The sequence below is a fragment of the Artemia sp. Qi Xiang Cuo genome, chromosome 15, assembly GCF_049724085.1.
Source record: "Artemia sp. Qi Xiang Cuo chromosome 15, ASM4972408v1, whole genome shotgun sequence".
Lineage (NCBI taxonomy): Eukaryota > Metazoa > Arthropoda > Branchiopoda > Anostraca > Artemiidae > Artemia > Artemia sp. Qi Xiang Cuo.
This window is the reverse complement of record NC_142808.1, coordinates 43204645-43223407: the sequence shown is the minus strand read 5'-3', so window position 1 is coordinate 43223407 and position 18763 is coordinate 43204645. Positions and strand designations below refer to the sequence as shown.

The 18763-nt window shown below is 38.4% G+C and overlaps 1 protein-coding gene across 1 annotated transcript in view; it reads right to left on the bottom strand.

Moving 5' to 3' along the window:
- Nucleotides 1-2905: 2905 nt before the first annotated feature.
- Nucleotides 2906-18763, bottom strand: part of LOC148943694 (ras and EF-hand domain-containing protein-like) — a 148903-nt gene continuing 133045 nt past the window's right edge. The window contains exon 8 of the mRNA XM_089101203.1: nucleotides 2906-3202. Coding sequence (XP_088957329.1) covers nucleotides 2906-3202 — 297 coding nt within the window. The remainder of the gene's footprint in view (nucleotides 3203-18763) is intronic.

Genomic DNA, 18763 nt, shown 5'->3' with positions numbered 1-18763 from the left:
TCCTTTTGTTTGGCATCTCTGTGCTTTCACATTTCAAATTTCTAGGAAACCCTTTCCTACGTTAATCTCTTCATCTCTTAAATTTTCCTAGCTAAACTATTAAGGTTTCGTTAGAATATCAATTTATCTCTCCGACTTAAAGCTCAGTGAAGCAGTATTTAAAAATAGAATTTCTATCTCTTTAGACTCCCGCATAATTCCAAGATAACAAGTGATGTCATTTATAATTCCTGACACTAAAGATCAATGAAGCCCTATTTAAAAATAGAATATTAATTTTTCTCTCTGACCTAAAGAACATCTATCCCATAGACCTAAAGATCAAAGAAGCCATATCTTTTCGTAATTCACCCTTCGTTAATTAATAGTGCACCCGCCGAATATATAATTCAATTTAAAAGGCCATACCCGACACAAGATCAATTAAGCCATAATACTCCTAAATTCATACTTTGTCTATAAATAATTTCCCCGCTAATTATGTAAATCAAGTTCTCAGGTTAGGTTAGCCAAACAACAATGAAGCCATGTTTGTTTCTTAATTCCCCTTCGTGAACCAATAATTCCCCCATCGATTATGTAAATCACCCCAATGTCATTACACCTGGACAAACAACAGCAAATAAATCGACCTTGAAACATCCTTCAAAGTGAGAAAATTCATGTTTTTTCAAGTGATAAAAATTCTGTTTTTTCATTCTCACTGAGAAAACCATAAACCACGTGGTGATTGTGGGAGTTTTAAAAAAAAGTGTCCGGATCGGGATTCGAAGGGGTATTGTAATTGTCGGATTAGCACCCCCCTTTCTACTCTTATACAACAACTTTCTGTATAAACCTTATATGCCCCCAGTGCAACCCTTGCACTGAGGGCTTTGAGGGGGTTATCATCCTAAAAGATCTAATTTCCAGAACGTTCAACTACGTTGAACAAAATGGATATTTCAAAATTTTGATTGGATGTGTTTTGGAAAATGGTGGGCGTGAGAGGGGCGTTAGTCGCTATCCAATCACTTTCAACTATTAAAAAAGGCACTAGCCCTTTCAATTTCTAATTGAATGTGCCCTTTTGAAGTTTCTAAGAAAACACTTTCATTAAAAACTTTATATGCCCCAGGGCATAACTTACAACCCTTGCCCTGAGGACTGTGGGGGGGAGGGGTTGTCATCCTTAAAGACTTAATTTCCAAAACTTTCAACTACGTTGAATAAAATGGCTATCTAAAAATTTTGATTGGATGTGTGGGGAAAAGTTGGGCGTGAGAGGGGGATTAGTTGTCCTCAAATCACTTTCAACTATTAAAAAGGGTACTATCCCTTTGAATTTCAAATCGGAGCCCTTTTTCAAGTTTCTACGACAAAGATTTCAATAAAAACCTTATATGCCCCCAGGACATAACTTATAATCCTTGCCCTGAGGGTTGTGGAGGAGTGTCCTCCTCAAAATATATTTTCTATCTGTAAATCAACTACGCTGAACAAAATGGCTATCTAAAAATTTTGACTAGATGTGTTTGGGGAAATGATGGGCGTGGGGGGGCTAGTTGCCCACCAATCACTTTTGACTATTAAAAAGGGCACTAGCCCTTTGAATTTCCAATCAAATGAGCCTTTTTTGAAGTTTCTACAACAATGCCTTCTATAAAAACCTTATATACCCCCAGGGAATGTTTTAAAACCCTTGCCTTGAGGGTTGTGGGGGATTGCCCTCGTCAAAAACATATTTTCTATGCGGAAATCAACTACGCTGAAGAAAATGGCTATCTCAAAATTCTGATTGGATGTGTTTGGAGGAATGATGGGCGTGGGGGGGTTAGTTGCCCTCCAATCACTTTATACTATTAAAAAGGGAACTAGCCCTTAGAATTTCCAATCGAATGATCCTGTTTTGAAGTTTCTATGACAGCGCCTTCGATAAAAACCTTATATGCCCCCAGGGCATAACTTAAACCCTTGCCCTGAGGGTTGTGGGTGAGTGACCTCCTCAAAAACATATTTTCTATCTGGAAATCAACACCGCTGAACAAAATGGCTGTCTCAAAATTTTGATTGGATGTGTTTGGGGAACGGCAGGGCGTGGGAGGGGGTTAGTCGCCTCCCAATCACTTTCCACTATTGAAAAGGGCACTAGAACTCTCAATTTCCAATTTAATGAGCCACTTTTGAAGTTTCTACGAAGACCCCATCTATATGAAGTACCCTGCTCTAAAGGAAAAAAATAATAAATAGGAGGCCTACATTGTACCGACATCGTTCTTATATGCCCTCCGGGCATAACTTAAAACCCTTGCCCCGAGAATTGTGGGGGAGTGTTCTCCTCAAAAACATATTTTCTATGTGGAAATCAACTACGCTGAACAAATTGGCTCTCTTAAAATTTTGATTGGATGTATTTCGAGAAATAGTGGGCGTGGAAGGGGTGTTAGTTGCCCTGAAATCACTTTCGACTATCAAAAGGGTACTATCATTTTGAATTTCAAATCGAATGAACCCTTTTTCGAGTTTCTACGACAAAGATTTCAATAAAAAACTTATATGCCCCCAGGGCATAACTTATAGTCATTGCCCTGAGGGTTGTGGAGGAGTGTGCTTCACAAAAATATATTTTCTATCTGGAAATCAACTACGCTGAACAAAATTGCTATCTCAAAATTTTGATTGGATATGGCTGGGGGAATGATGGGCGTGGGGGGGCTAGTTGCCCTCCAATCACTTTCGACTATTAAAAAGGGCGCTATCCACTCCAATTTCCAATCGGATGAGCCCTTTTCGAAATTTCTACGACAACTCCTTCGATACGAAGTGCCCGGCTGAAGAAAAAAAACACATTGTGCCCACATCGTTCTTTACTTAGGCAGCAGCGCGCTACCTATGATAATTTATGATCATTTTAGACTTTATATAATCATCCATAGACACTTTCTGAGTTGCAACAGCCAAAAACTGTTTTACCTGCTGTATCCCAAAGCTGGAGTGTCACTGTTCGATTATCTATCGGTATTGTTTTCACTCTGAAATCTACACCAACAGTTGACTGTGTATCTGTATTGAATTTGCCATCCACTAGACGAGATATAAAGCTAGATTTCCCAACTGCAGGGTTGCCAGCAAATACAACTTTGAAAACACGGTCAACCAAAAGTGGATTCCGTTCTTCAGAATGTCCGTTGCCCAGAATTCCATCATCGCAAAAACTTGGTACCTAAAGTATATTAAGCTGTTATAACCTTGCCATGCATTTTTATTACATTATATCCGTTGTTATTCCAACTGAAAATAGTGGGTTTTCTGTCGTTTTCCTTTGGCACTAAAACAAATTATCAAGTGGCTCACAAGTTTAATACTACTGCTAACAAATCACCGCAGTACCAATCTACCTGAGGCCAACACAGCTACACACGCTCCTCCTCCATCCCAATCTATTCAAAGCCTCCCCCTTCCTCCCAGGAAGTTCTGATTTCCTTTAAATCTTTCTTTATGACATCCTCCCATCCAAACCGCGGACGACCTGCTTTCCGTTTAACCGTAGTGGCCTAGACGGTTGGCAGATACGACAATCTTTGGCAATCTATCATCCTTCATCCGCAGAACGTACCATAGCAATCATAACCTTTCTCTCCTTATAGCCCTAGAAAGCGGGAATGAACCACACTTTCATACATTCTGATATTTGAAATACGGTCAGTCAGTAGGGTACCCAAAACAGTCCGCAGGCAATTTCTCTTCAAAACATCTAGCTTCTTCCCCTTTTCGGAGCACCCATGCTTCAGAGGCATATTTGACCCCTGTCATCACTGTAGCTTCCAATATTATAATCTTGGTTTGCAGACATATCTTTTTATTCTTAAAAACTTTTTTTTAACTGTGAAAAAAAAACCTGAACCTTGGCTATTCTACTTTTAACATCTTCACTGCTCCCACCATCATTACTAATAATACTACCAAGGTAAGTGAAGCTGTCAATCTGATAAATATTTTCGTTACCCAACGTCACCTTTTCATTTTCAATTATTCCTAGCCTTTGGGACTTAGTCTTCTTAACATTATCTTTTTAAACCTATTCTAGCACACTAAACTTGATAAAACCTCTAAAAATTCATTCATTTCGCTCACACTTTCATCTAGGATGCTTAAATCATCCGCATGATCTAAGTCCAGGAGAATTTTTTCTCTCCATTTGATTCCGTAGTTTGCCATTGCCTTTCCCGTGCTCCTTGGGACAAAGTCCATCAAAATGTTCCATATAAAAGGAAGTAGAACACAAAACTGCTTAACTCTTGATTTAATGCGAAACAAGCTGCTAACCTCATTTCCTAACTTAACCGCAGCAGTGTTATTCTCGTACATAGTACAACTCATTTTGATGTATTTGCGTGGTATATCATACAAGGATAAGACCTTCGCCAAAGCTCTTTTATCAACAGAATTGAACGCTTGCTCATAATCTATAAAACTGAGGACCAAAGGTGTTTGATAGCTAAGCAATTATTAACCTAAGAGTGAATAACCTTGTGAATAACCTCTTTTAACCTTGTCCACAGCATCTCTCAGTCTAAAAATTATCGTATTACTAAGTACTTTGCTACCTACAGTGACTAGATTAATGCCTCAATAATCACCACACTCACTCTTATCACCTTTCTGATACAGTAGTTTAAATCTCTTGTATGCAAATGTTTGGAATTTTGTATTTTTTGCCAAAGAATGATCACGAATAAAAACAACAGCAAGCAAAACAACAGGGAATCTACCTAGGACAGTGTAATTTATTCAGAAAAGTATTTTGGCCCTATATCCAAGAGCCGTACTGAGAAAAACTACGTATATAAATTAGATAAAACTTTCAATAAAATAAGGTTTTTAAAACTGAAATCGAAAAATTATAACAGTCCCAAGCTTGGCTTTTTTATGATGGAAATACAATTTCGTCTTTGTCGCTAATTAAAGATCATGGATGTGTGTTGTTTGATTCTTTTCCCCAGGAATGATCATATCAAACCAAGGGTCGCAGAAGATCGGGAAAGGACTCATTCGAACGAAATTAAAGTGCCTTTTTATGTGAATAAACGGAATGGATGGCAACTATTGCTCTTCCCCTGCCCCTTTCTCCCCAAAGATATCCGAATGAAATTCTGAGATAGCCAATTGGTTCATCATAACTGAAAGGTCCAATAAATTGACTCTGAGGATGGCAGGATCCCCCACAGCCCTTAGGGAAAGGTATGCAAGTTTTGCAATTTGTCAATTGCTTTCAGATAGTATTTGTTATTGGGAAACATATGGACATTTTTTGAGAGTTCTAGTCCATTTTTTATAAGTTGAAAATAGTTGGAGACTAACTAGCATCTGTGCTAAAACTATTTTTGATATGTAGTCCTTTTGTCAGCCCTTAGGACATCTGATTGACATTTTTCGGTACCTATTTACTAGTTTCTCTTTGACTGCTCAATTTTGTGCGTGGAGGAATTTTACGTGGGGTGTGGGATTGTCGGCGGGATTTATGTGGGGGGGGGGGTGGAGTTTCCACGGGTAATTTTTCAAGGAGGTAATTTTACGGGGGGATTCCCGTGGGGAAGGGATATTTCCGGGGGTAATTTTTCCGTGGGGAGAATTTTCTACGGGGGGGGGGGGGGTCCGGAAGGGTATTTTCCGGGGAATATTTTCCACGGGGGGATTTCGGGGGGGGGGTGTACTCGCCAGTTCCCATTATTAGTGAGGATTATTAATGCAGTGATGATATTAAAAATAGAATATGACAGACCCAGGGTGTGCTTTCACAATGGATAAAACGTTCGGAAGAATAGGAAGATAAGTCTACATAGCAAGATTAGAATATTGGAAGCTACACTGATCAATTGGAGTGTTCAAGTGTATTTCTAAAATGTGCATGCTTCGGATGACGGAGGAGAATTTTTTCCAGATGAATTATTGGTGCTTGTGTCTTATAGCCACGACACTCAAGTTCTGTCGAGAAGTGACGTTTGGTTAATGTTAACGAAATAAAACAAAATTAGATGAAAAAATAATACTTTATCAACAAAATTGTGAAAACTAAAACAAAGAATTATGGAAGGGGGCCACCCAGACCGTAATATATTAAATACGCAACCTAAACAAACCTAACAAAAATACCAACTAAATATTTAATTAAAACATAGCTACAATGTAGTTTCTCACCGAGCCAAAGCCAATATTGTCTGTTATAAAGACCATGAAACCCGCTTATTTTCTCATGTTCGCGATACAAGATTTTGAATACGGTGGCTATAGGACAAAAGTACCGAATTATTTCCAGCGAAATTGTCTAAGAATAGTTTTGGGTACACTGACCATATTTCAAGAAAATTACGGTTCTACCCCACTTTCTAGGTCTACAACGAGAGAAAATTTGGGGTAGGTAGCTAGGACAAGTTTTGCGGATGAAGGATGACATATTTCCAAAGATCGTCCAGTTCCAGCATTCATCAAGGCCCACACAAAAAGCAGATGTCGTCCCCGATTGGAGTGGGAAGAGGTCGCAAGAAAAGACTTAAAGTGAAAATTTTTGGGAGGATGTAAAGAGGAAAACTTTGAATAGATTGAAATAGAGGAGGAGCGTGCATAGCTGTGTTTGTCCCAGGAGGTTTTGGGCTGCAGTGAATTGTTAGTAGAATTAGTGGCATTTTATTTATTCATTTATGAAAGGTAAGATAAGATAAGATTTATTGCTGAAAAATGGCTATCACAAGCCCAAAAGGGCCGAATTCGCACTTTAGCGTCAAATACAGCGAAAAAAGAACAATGAAAACAAACAATCAAACAACAACAGAAAATTATAAAAGGGTCAATGTCAAATACGTAAAAACGTTAAAAACAAAAACAAAGTACAAAGTAAACTCATAAAATTAGAAGGCCAATGTCAAGTCAGCAAAAATGCCTTTTTGGTGCTGGAATTAGCAAGCTCCTATCCCAAGTTAGATCCAAACGAGTACCGGCCAATGCATCGAAGACCTACCTTTTGTGAGAAACCCAGTGGTTATCAAACCGGCTTTCTTTTGTCAAAACTTTTCTTAGTTGAATGAAAATTAAAATTTGCCGTTATGCCTCACCGAACTATCCAATTCTTTGAGCTTGAACGAATTTGAATTTCAACCTATTTTTAAGGTCCTTCACCTAACAGAATTGGAAACCACTTTCTTCGATCACCTGGATTCCTAATTTTACATAAAAAATATTTTGGCTTTCCCTCAGCCAGAAAACTGTAAGTTCGCTTCTCCCTCCCCACTCCGCCTGATGTTAATATTTTGTTTGCTTTTCATGGTAGTCTTCTTTTATTTTTTTTAGTGTTTGTCATAAAATTATTTATGACTAAATAAAATTATAAAATTATTATACCGATTGTAAAATTATTCGTCTTACACTGGCTCTTGATACACACCATAGTAACCTGTAATAAAGGCGATATTTAAACTAAAAACTGCCCTTCCTTAGGTACCTGAATCCGGAATTTTTTGGCCTATGGGTTTCCTATGCTCAAAGTTTCCTAACATGCGTGTTATATGTTTTTAAAAATAAACTGGTGCCAGGAAAAAGAAAAGAATCTGCCTATTGGAGGGTTATCGTCCGGGGTCACCACTTTTAAAGGCAAAAATGGTGCAAAAAGTTGCTATGCCACTTACTGGAGGGGGAAGGTCCCTCTTTGGACCCAAATTTGTGGGATTTCTGTGGTTACTCCAACGGTTCCGTATATACCAACGTGATCGGATGGTCTATGGCCACTTTTAAAGTCAAAGTTTACAGATAAGATTTCTAACTAACTCTTTTAGATTCGACCTAAGCTGAAAAGTTAAGATAGTACATAAAAAAATCTTACTGTATTAACAATCACGCGGTATAAAAAGAACTGACTAAAAAATGGACTTTTCCTCCCAGCCTGCTAGCCGCGTGCTGTGGTGGGGGTTACTAGGGTGGTAATGAACCTTCCAGACAATCCTTGGACTTACTAATCTACTGGCCGACCTCCCTAACTGCGCAATTCTTTCCCTCGTGGTCTATTAAGCACGTACGCAGTTAAGAGGACCCAAAATGGCGTCGAAAAATAATAGGAAAATTAATATTTATTACTTAAGGAAGGAAAATAATTAAGGGGCCAAAAGAAATGAATCTGGGAGGGACATTTATCTGAAAAAACTGGGACCAAGGGTTCCAAAACCTCCCTCCTAAGATAAATGGCCCGTATCTCCGGTGGATTGGGTGGAAACTCAGACATAAAATCAAATCAAAATGAACACTAAATTTTTCTTCCTCTTGCTCCGGTCTTCCTGTTTACTTCCTTCTTATAGCTCCTGCCGTGTGAGGGTTTCTGCCTTGCCGAGTAGTGTGGGGTACTATGAAGTTTTCCTCGTTTTTCAGTAGCTTCTCTCTTCTCACCACTTGGCTCAGGATTCGTCACCATCCCCACGTCTCCATTGTAGAAACCACCATGGTCTAGATCGTCTAACATCCGCATTTGGTCTCGAAAATCGAAGTCCCCAAGATTCGTAGGAATTCATTGTGCAGAGCACAAATTAAAAACAAAAATTTTCTTGCTCTCACGAATTCCAATTTGAGAGGAGCAGAGAATCAGTTTCTGGCACATATGATGATGCCAGCCATCGTGAACAATTTGGCTGCACTAGCCTCTTAATTTCCATCTGTGGAAACAACCCCAAATCTCAATCAAAAAGGAAATTGCCCCTTGGTATAATTTCTAATAATTTAAGGCCGAAAATGCAAATGCCTGTGAAAACGATAAGGGTACTGGGAATGAAGTAAAATTTTGAGCGAACCATGAATCGTCTTTTTTCTGGGTTCTCTCCCCTGGGATAATTAATATGCGTTGATGCGTTGAAGCTTATTGAAGATGAAACTTGGATACATCTCCCACTGAATACAATTTGCCGGAAATAATTGTCGATTCCCCTGAAGAATAACAGCTATGAATAGGATTACTGGACAAAGGTTTGGGTGAAGTATGAAGTGACTGGGAGAGAGTATCCCCCAAGGACTCCAGATCAGAAAGGCAAGATCTCGGTAAAGGGATCACAACTTGTCCATCAGTTGTGCATCGAGGAAAAGGGCTATCTTTCGCGACTTCCCGCAGGGGATCTTTTCCAAGGGATTCCTCCCCATCTTAAAGGAACAAACCCTCTTTTGAGTTGATCAGACCAATATTAGATTCCTTTCCCAGTTTTTTCCATCCGAATCGACATTCAATATTTCCCAACTTTCCCCCACCCCGTAGTAGGACATTCATCTTTCTTTTGTAACCATCTTCTTTTATTCCCCATGGGTTTTTGACCTCTTTTTCCCCTTATTATTTATGTTTTCAAGGCACAGCCCATCCAACATTTTATTGTTTTTCGCCACTACAGGCTGAATCTCCAAATTTTATCTCTTCTTTGCATTCCTATTTTCGTCTCTACTTTTCTCAATTCTGTCATTTGCGCAAAATAATAAATCACCATTATATCTAATTTGGACTCCAGTGTCCACTATCTTTGACTGCATTACTTCATTGTAGCTCCGTTTAATATTTCTTTTCTCTCTTTTAGTATTCTTTATTTTTACCGCAGAAACAAATATTTCGTTATCAAATGGGAATTGAACTCCGACATTTGGTTTTTCATATTCTACTAAAATCTCTCGAACTTGCCGAGGAAAAGCGCGTACAATAAATTTCGTCTCATTTCTCTCTGGTACACTCAGCGTTTCATTTTGGCCTGTACTTGTTAGCGTCTCATATTCATTAAAAGTGTTCTCAAGTTTTCTATTATTTGCAAATTTTCCTGAAAAATCAATTTCATGCGTCTTATTTTCAATATTATGTGGTCTTATTATTTCCGCATCCCATTTTTGTGGATTATCAACATTTTGAACACGCGTATCATGTATTTCGTTTTTCCGATAGGGTGGCACAGCCTTCCCATTTTTTTATGGGCCGGTTCACCTTCCCGCCTTGTCAACGAAGTAGCATATTTTTTCGTCGTAGTGTAATTTTGTAATTTGTCCTCTGTTAAAGAAGTCGCTTCTAACGATAGGAGATTCCCGATATCTCCAAAGTCTCCTCCTACTAAAACATCCACTGCTAGCGTAGGTACTAAGCCTACATTTATAGTTGTTGTCAGGACCTTACCGTCCTTCCTTGCAATTTCTATTCTTACCCAAGCAGACGGACATGGGTGCTTGTCTCCATAAAAACATAATGTTGTAATCTTATTTTTATGGTCTATCTCCGTTCTATTAATTAGGTCAGTTCGCACATAGGTTTGGTCACTGCAGGAATCAATTGCCGTTTCGACTAATTCCCCGTTCAACTTTCCGTATATTTTATGCGACTCTGCAAATGCGTAATTTTTTTCCTTATTATGGGTCATGGCCCAGGCTGTCGTTTTATGTGGTTTTTGGTCATGTTTACTGGGGCAGTTTCTTGCAAAATGCCCCGTGGTACCAAAGTTATAGCAAGTTAGTTCTCCTTGCGCTGTGTTATAGTGCCTATTTTTGTTATACTCTCTATATTGAAGTATGTCTGTCTCCTCAAATTCTTCTCTTATTTCGGTCCACCTATTTGTCATTTCCGCCATTTCTTTGCATGTTTTTGGTTTCTTTTATTTCAAATATATTTTCTATTCTCTGTGGCTGTTTTCTAAAAATTGTTCCATTACTGTTTTATCTATCACTTCTGTCAATTTTTCCTTTATATCTTCCGGGTCTTCAAACATTCTATAATTTTCTAACTCTAGCCATTTTAAACACAAATCTTTCAATTTGTACCCGAATTCTTTACATGTTTCGTTGTCTCGTTTTCTTTCGCTTCTAAACCTTCTTTGAAAGCGCTCGGGGGAGAGTTGAAATTTTTCAAAAATGGCTTGTTTTAGTCTTTCAAAATCTTTTGAGTATTCCATTGGTAATGCTTTATATGCAATTTGTGCTTTGTAGTTAAGGAGGGGCCGTATTCTTGTCACCCAATTTTCTCTCGGTAATACGCTTAATTCCGCCGTTTTTTCAAAATTGTATATGTATAAATGTACATCTTCATTTTCTTTCATTGGTTGAAGGTTTACTGCCTGCATTATCTCTATTGTAGACGGTTTCTGAGGCTCTTGGTAATTTCTCCCTGCAATCACTTCCATTATGTATTTTCTTTCCTCTCTGTCAGCCTCCTCCTTTTTTTCTCTGGCTATCCTATCAGCCTCTTCCTTTTTTTCTCTATCTATTCTATCTCTTTCTCTTTGTTCTCTATCTTCCCTCTCTTTTCGTACTCTGGCTAATCTTTCATTCTCTATGAAATTTAAAAGTTGTTGTGTCATATCTATTTTAGTGCTTTTTCGTGAGCTCCTGCTGGAAATTGAACTTCTACTACTCCTGCTACATGGCCTACTTTGAATCTCACTGTCTTTATATTTTCTTAATTCATTTTCTGACTCTGTTCGTTATTTATCCGTATTTTCTTTTACTCGTAACTCCCCTTCATTTGGCACAGCCTCTGAGGGGTTAGTTCGTTTTGTTTTTTCACCTATCCTTCCAAAGTTTTTTTCGTGCCCCCTCATTTTACCGCGTATACTTCTTTCCGATTATATTATCTCTTATTCAATTAGTCAATCTTGGTAAGTTCAAAACTCTCACGCAAAAATTATGGTACGCAATTACTATTGTGAATTATCAGCTCCGTGTAATGAGATTCAACAATTTTTCAAATAACCGGAATGTCTAGACTTCAGTAGGGAATAACAACTTCTTCCACAACAAGCAGTTTTACGCGAGTGAATTATATCTCCGAAAAACGAATTAACAGGGGTTAGACAAGAAAATAATCAGAAAAACCGCGCGAATATTCCACTAGTGAATTAGCTGTACTAAACTCAAACAGAGGAACTACCCTGCAAAACAAATCACGTATCCCTCCTGGATACTCGTATTCCAAATATAATCTCCTCCTGGGCAGATTACTCAATAGGACAGGTGCCTCCCACCTTCCTTGTCCAATATGCGCTCAAACTGACAAATTCTCCTAATTTGCCGTCCTCAATACTTTTATAACCTTCGTCATTGAAGATTATCTCTAAGTCCGCCAATTCACTTAAATAATAACCCAACTTTCAACGTTTTCTTATCCTTCCTTAAACCCTGTAATACTTTTAAATACGGAGATTCCCCCACTGTAGACTTAACTCATTAATTTCACGTTATTCTTTTTTATTTTTGTCTAACAAGGCCCACATCCAATTATAGACTTTCATAATTCTATTAATTAAATGCATAATTTTGTCTTTTTATATGTCACCACAATAGACTACTTTGTAGGCCAAATTAACCTGTCTCTTCGAAAGCGCGGAATTCTTTAATTATCAGATTTACTGATAGGACCTTAACTCGCTGCTACCACTTATTGGAGGTTTACCGTGAGGGGTCACCACTTTTAAAGGCAAAAATGGCGCAAAGAGTTGCTATGCCACTTACTGGAGTGGGAAGATCCCTCTTTGGCCCCAAATTAGTGGGATTTCCGCGGTTACTCCAACGGTTCCGTATATACCAACGTGATCGGATGGTCTATGGCCACACATTTAAAGCCAAAGTTTACCGATAAGATTTCTAACTAACTCTTTTAGATTCGACCTAAGCTGAAAAGTTAAGAGAGTACATAGAAAAATCTTACTGTATTAACAATCACGCGGTATAAAAAGAACTGACTAAAAATTGGACTTTTCCTCCCAGCCCGCTAGCCGCGTGCTGCGGCGGCACTAGGGTGGTAATGAATCTTCCAGCCAATCCTTGGACTTACTAATCTACTGGCCCACCTCCCTAACTGCGCAATTCTTTCCCTCGTGGTCTATTAAGCACGTACGCAGTTAAAAGGACACAAAATGCCGTAAAAAAATAATTGGAAAATTAATATTTATTACTTAAGGAAGGAAAATAATGAAGGGGCCGAAAGAAATGAATCTGGGAGGGACATTTATCTGAAAAAACTGGGACCAAGGGTTCCAACACTGCCTATAATAGCTTGAACACCTAGTGTGAGCTCAAGTTCCGATGAGACTTCCGTAGAAGTCCATGGAGCGTAGACCGTTAGGTCATCCCGTAATAATACAAAAGCCAGTGTATCACTATTTTTCTTTTATAACCCTACCCGACTTCCTGTACAGCCACAAATTTCTCTCATTACTAATCACCAAAGATTTTCATTATGTTAAAGCAGCTAAACAAAAGAGTTCTTTCTAAAATCTAGCCTTCGGACATGTGTTGGTAATCATTGGGTTCAAAAATAGGGCTAGATGTTTGCTAATTTTACAACTCAAAGGCATCTAAAGTCCGAAAATGTACTTTTTCGTGTTTTCTATGATTTCTTTCAAGAACCTGAACTCACAGCTATAGAAAGAACCAAAATACCGAGTTTTCCTTATTGAATGTTACACATTTTAATCTCAGCAGCCTTGGGTCTCGAATAAATAAATAGAGGACAAAACCGTAGCTTCCTGCACACAAGGAGCTCTATAACTCCGTCAAAAAATGTACAGTAACTTTCTAATCAGTGTAAGCAAATAAAATACCAAGTTTGAAATAAGTCAAATTTATATGGAAATAATTTGATTCTTTAACCAAGGTTGTGCTCGATTTGGATTCTATGATCCCAGGAACAGTAAGAAAACATAGTTTTCAATTCTTCTCATATAATTTGTGTTAAAAAAATAGACTTATTTAACTGGAGTTGCCTTATAACATTATTACTGATTTATGCTCTTTGCTTGGAAGCAAAACAGGGTCATCTATAATAATTCTCAATAGCGGATTCTAGAGTGCGTTCATATTATGATATATATATATATATATATATATATATATATATATATATATATATATATATATATATATATATATATATATATATATATATATATATATATATATATATATATATATATATATATATATATATATATATACAGAGTCTTTGAATAGTGAAATTTACCTACAATTAAAGTGAAGATCTGATGCTAGAGTAAAGAAATGTCTTCAGGACACTGTTCTTTTTTGTTTAAGATTAAAATCCCCACCATTAACCAAAGTTTCCAGTATCTCTACAACGCCAAACAATAACAACTTTAAGCAGTTTTCTTCCCCAGTGATATCACCCCTGTTTCATTCACCTATGGTACACCTCTCCTACAAAGGCCTGCGTCGAAGCGCCATCTAGAGGTCAAGGAACAAACCAGTATTTTATTGTGTTAGCGGGATTTCAAGCTCTTCTTGGGAGGAAAACGAGCAGAAGAGGGGAGGGCACCTGTTGCAACTGTCGTAGAGGTACCGGGTCCTTTGACTCTTAAACTGCGGTGAATAGGTAGCGGGGCTCTACGCTTCACTCGTTTTCCTTGACGTAAAAGCTCAAAAGAATTTCTTCCGTGTGCAGGGTTGCCGGCGACCATTTCTGTGCGTATCTTGTCTGACGCTAAAATTAGACGTGTATTGTTGCTACGCTGGTTTTTACAAAGTTATCACAATATAGCCAAATCGGACTGAAAAATTTTTTTTCGCCCAAAAATGAGTGCTGCTTCGAAGAGACTTCGTAAGCCGCCCTAAAAAGGAGTCGATCTTTGTTCAGCCTGTGACGCTAGCCTGCAAGATGAAAGCTACGCACTTCTATGTGACGGTTGCGAAAGGTGGGTTTGCATTGAATGTTTGGATATGTCAGACCCCGAATACGAACTGTTTACGAAAATGAGTCGTCGCTTAGGATCAACCTGGTATTGTCCTATATGTAAGCAAAAAGGAACAGCTGCTTCGCCGGAAGTTATTCAGAGAATTGTTACTGACCCTTTTGCAAAATTCCAGTCGGACTTGAAGGAGGAATTGAATGCTTAATTTCAGGCATTTCTTAAACCTCTAAGTGAAAAAATTCAGGTCTTGGAAACTGAACTAAAGCAAAAATGCTCTCAGTAAGTTCTGAAGAATGAGGTTACCTTTGCAGTATCACAAGTTATCCTCTAAAGCAAAAACTGACCTGTTCAACAAACTTTCTAGCCAGATTGGTTCGGTTTCGGACCAGCAGATTTCCGTAGTTTCGAGTCGAGTAACTCGGCAAGGACTTGGTGACTTAGTACAAAAAGAGAAAAACCTCATTTTGTTTGGCTTGGAGGAGACGAGTGCGATAAGCCAGAAAGCTCAGAACGAAAGTGATCTTAAGTATGCCAATGAAGTTCTGCTAAATGAATGTCCAGCTGAGTGTGCATTCTCTGTAAGCCTGGGACGAAAACAATGGAGTAGAAGTAGACCAGCAAAGGTGATTTTCAAGTCCCCCCCTGGATCGTGATATAGCGGCTTTTTTCGTTGTGAGCAGGATTGAGAATATTAAGGCCAACATACCAAACTTCCGTGTCGCACATGACAAAAGCGATGCAGAGTTGGCTGAGAAGAAGAAGTATGATGAACTTAAAAAGGAGCTTACTGGGAAAGTAGCTGCAGGTGAAACCGGCTGGAAAATCAAAACGCAGAAAAATGGGCCAGAACTAGTGCGCGAAGAGAGGCTTTTTCGTCCCCAAAAGGAATCGGAGGTGTCATAGTGAACAGTTAGTTGTGGCATATACAAATGCAGATTGTTTATCGTCAAAGTGGGATGAATTTATTGCACTGCTTCAAAGCTGGAAACCCCACGTAATTGTTGTGACCGAAGTTTTGCCCAAGAATTGTGGTGACCCCTTTGTCAATTTTAGGCAACTAAGCGGATACGATTCTGTGCATAATAGTAACTATGAACGAGGAGTTTGTGTTTATATATTTTCTTCCCTGAGTTTAAAATGTAAAGAGGTTGATTCTGAGTTTACAATTCAAGGACATGAGGTAGTTAGTTTTGAGCTGAGACATCGGAGTTGGTCCCAAAGTGTGCGTGATTATTCTAGAGGTATTTATGAGGAATTTAGAGATTTTGTACGTTATGTTGACATTGTTAGTGAGCTTCATGAGCTTCACTGTAGTTCTGTAGATGTAGATATAGCTTTTGAGTTTATCCGTGAAGTAGTAGTAGAAGGATGTGAGAAGTTTATTCCAAGGTATACTATTAGAGAGGGTATGAAAAAACGTAATAATCTTCCAAAATTTGTCCTTGAAGCAATATCTGGGAAAAATAGACACTGGAGAGCTTATTATTAGCTGGGGATGATGAATCTTGGTGTGCTTACAAGAGGGTGAGAAATAGGGCGACGATGATCCTGCAGTCACACACTGAGTCAGTGGAATCGTCCATAATTAGTTGCGCGCAAAGTTGTCCAAAAAGGTATTGGAAGTATGTGAATAGGGGCAAAAAAGAGCAGTCGCCATCGTCCACGGTCTTCAATGACCCAGTCACTGGTGAAACTGTTAATAATGATAAAAGAAAAGCAGTTACTTTTAACGAAACCTTTTCATCTGTCTTCGTTAATCCTGCTATTCATATGATATCTAATTCATCACCGGCACTAGAAACTTCTGTATTACAGAATAAGTCAGAATGTGATGACTCTGATGTAACACCTGAGCTCGTCCCAAAAATTATTCACGAGCTTTCTTTTGATAATGCCCTTGAAATAAAGGGTGTCTCAAATGTTATTATGCGAGAACTGGCTTCTTCTTTAGCGGCTCCACTCGCATTTCTTTTTAATCTTTGTTTGGAATCTGGTAAGCGCCCTGCTGTGTGGAAAAAGGCAGTCATAAAACCCCTTCATAAGGGTGGAACAAGGTCAGATTTTACGAATTATCGCCCTATCTCGAAAACGTCGATTTTTTCGAGAAATATGAAAAAAGTAATTGTGTATCGGATCCAAAATTATTTTGAAAAAAATAAATTGTGGAGCACGGCACAGCATGGTTTTCGAAAAAATCGATTGCGTAACACACAGCTAACGGAAGTAATCAATGATTTTCAAAAGATGGCTGATTCAGGCCTAATGTTTAATTGTATTTGTATTGATTTTTGCAAGGCATTCGACAAGGTTTTGATATCCTTGCTGGTGAAAAATTGTCGAAAGTATAGGATTGGATGTAGAAGCATGACTTGGATTAAGGATTACCTAACTAATCGGACACAGAAAGTGAAGGTTGATGAGGCACTATCTGAAGGATGTGGAGTTCTAAGTGGGATCCCTTAGGGTAGCTGCCTGGTACCAGTTTTATTCTGTTTATTTATAAATGATTTACCGCAGGTAATCTGACACAGCACGATTAAAATGTTGGCGGACGATGTAAAGCTATACAGAGGTGTCACCTCCCCGGTTGATGTGACACTTCTACAGGGAGATTTGGAAGCATTGTTCGAGTGGTGTAATTTAAATACTATGTTTGTTAACCAGAAGAAATGTCATGTAATGCAACTTCGCGAAAGATGTGGCATACCAGTACTTCATTGATGACGTGTCGGTGTGCCCTGTTAACTCTATTAGGGATCTCGGTATTATTTTTGACGATCAGCTGAGGTTTGACAAGCAAGCATCAGCTGTTTCGCGTAAAGCAAACTATGGTTTGCTTTGCGCCAAAAGAGCTTTCAGAAGGTTTAGCCTGAGAAGTTTTACCAGATTGTATAAGACAATGGTGCGCCCTGTTGTTGAATACTGCTCATTTGTGTGGTATCTGACTAGATCACTTTTGATTGCAAAGGTGCAAAGACGAGCGTCCAAATTTGTCCCCTATCTGAAATACCTACCTTATGAACGGAGATTGAGTTTCCTGAGCTTACCATCTCTGCAATTCAGAGGGGACAGAATGGACCTTGTCAACACTTTCCGCATCATAAAGGTTATTGACCATGTGTCTTGGGAAGATTTCTTTGAGTTTGGTCATTATCCATCTACGTGGCAGAACTCTTTGAAATTGTACCAGCCAAGGGTATCAAGGAAAGTTGGACAGAGTTCCTTTGTAAATCGTTCAGTAAAATCATGGAGCACGTTGCCCCACCGAGTAGTTCTTGTGAATGATGTTGCGGCTTTCAAAACAGCATTAGTTGAGACCTCTTTTTATGAAAGGCAGTATCTAGGACCGTGAAGTGTATATTTGTTGTAGGGTATCTTCGTTTTTGTTTTTTTGTTTTATTAGGAAGTTTATAGTTTTTGTTTTCGTTATTTATAAGTGTTGCTCATGGTATATAATTTGTGCTGTATGAGACAAGCCTATGGCTTATTCCATTTCTGATTAAGAAATAAAATCTGTCAATTAAATCATTTTGTTTAGCTCTTACATGGTTTTAGATTTAATTCCAAGCTGTAATGACATCTGGCCTTTTTTTCCCCCTGCATGTTTTATCGATTGAAGTAGCCATGAAGACATTAAGGCAAAATTAATTATTTAATTCTTGTCTTACTTTTTAAATTCTTGGGGGTAAGGCAGTGGAGGTAGAACATAAAAAAATGGTCTTCTTTTTTTAGATTTTCTATATCCTTGCACAACAGTTTAGAAGGTAATGGCCCCACCGGTACTGTTTCTGTAAGTATTTAGTATAATGATGTTTTCTCAGCACGGAAATTAGCATCCCTGACTTTAGACATCTTTAAATTATTTGGGTACCAGGATTAGCAAGCATGTGCTCCTAATCTGGATCCAAAGAGGTTTTACTTGGGTAACAAGGAACCGACTTTTCTTCTACTGTACGAGAGATACAACTACTGGACAGCAAATCCGTACCCAAGATTTTTTTTCGGAGGTGGTTTTGCTAAAAATTTTTTTTTTTTTTGGGGGGGGGGGGTCTACACAAAAAAAACCTGCATACAAAATTTGTTTATGTCCA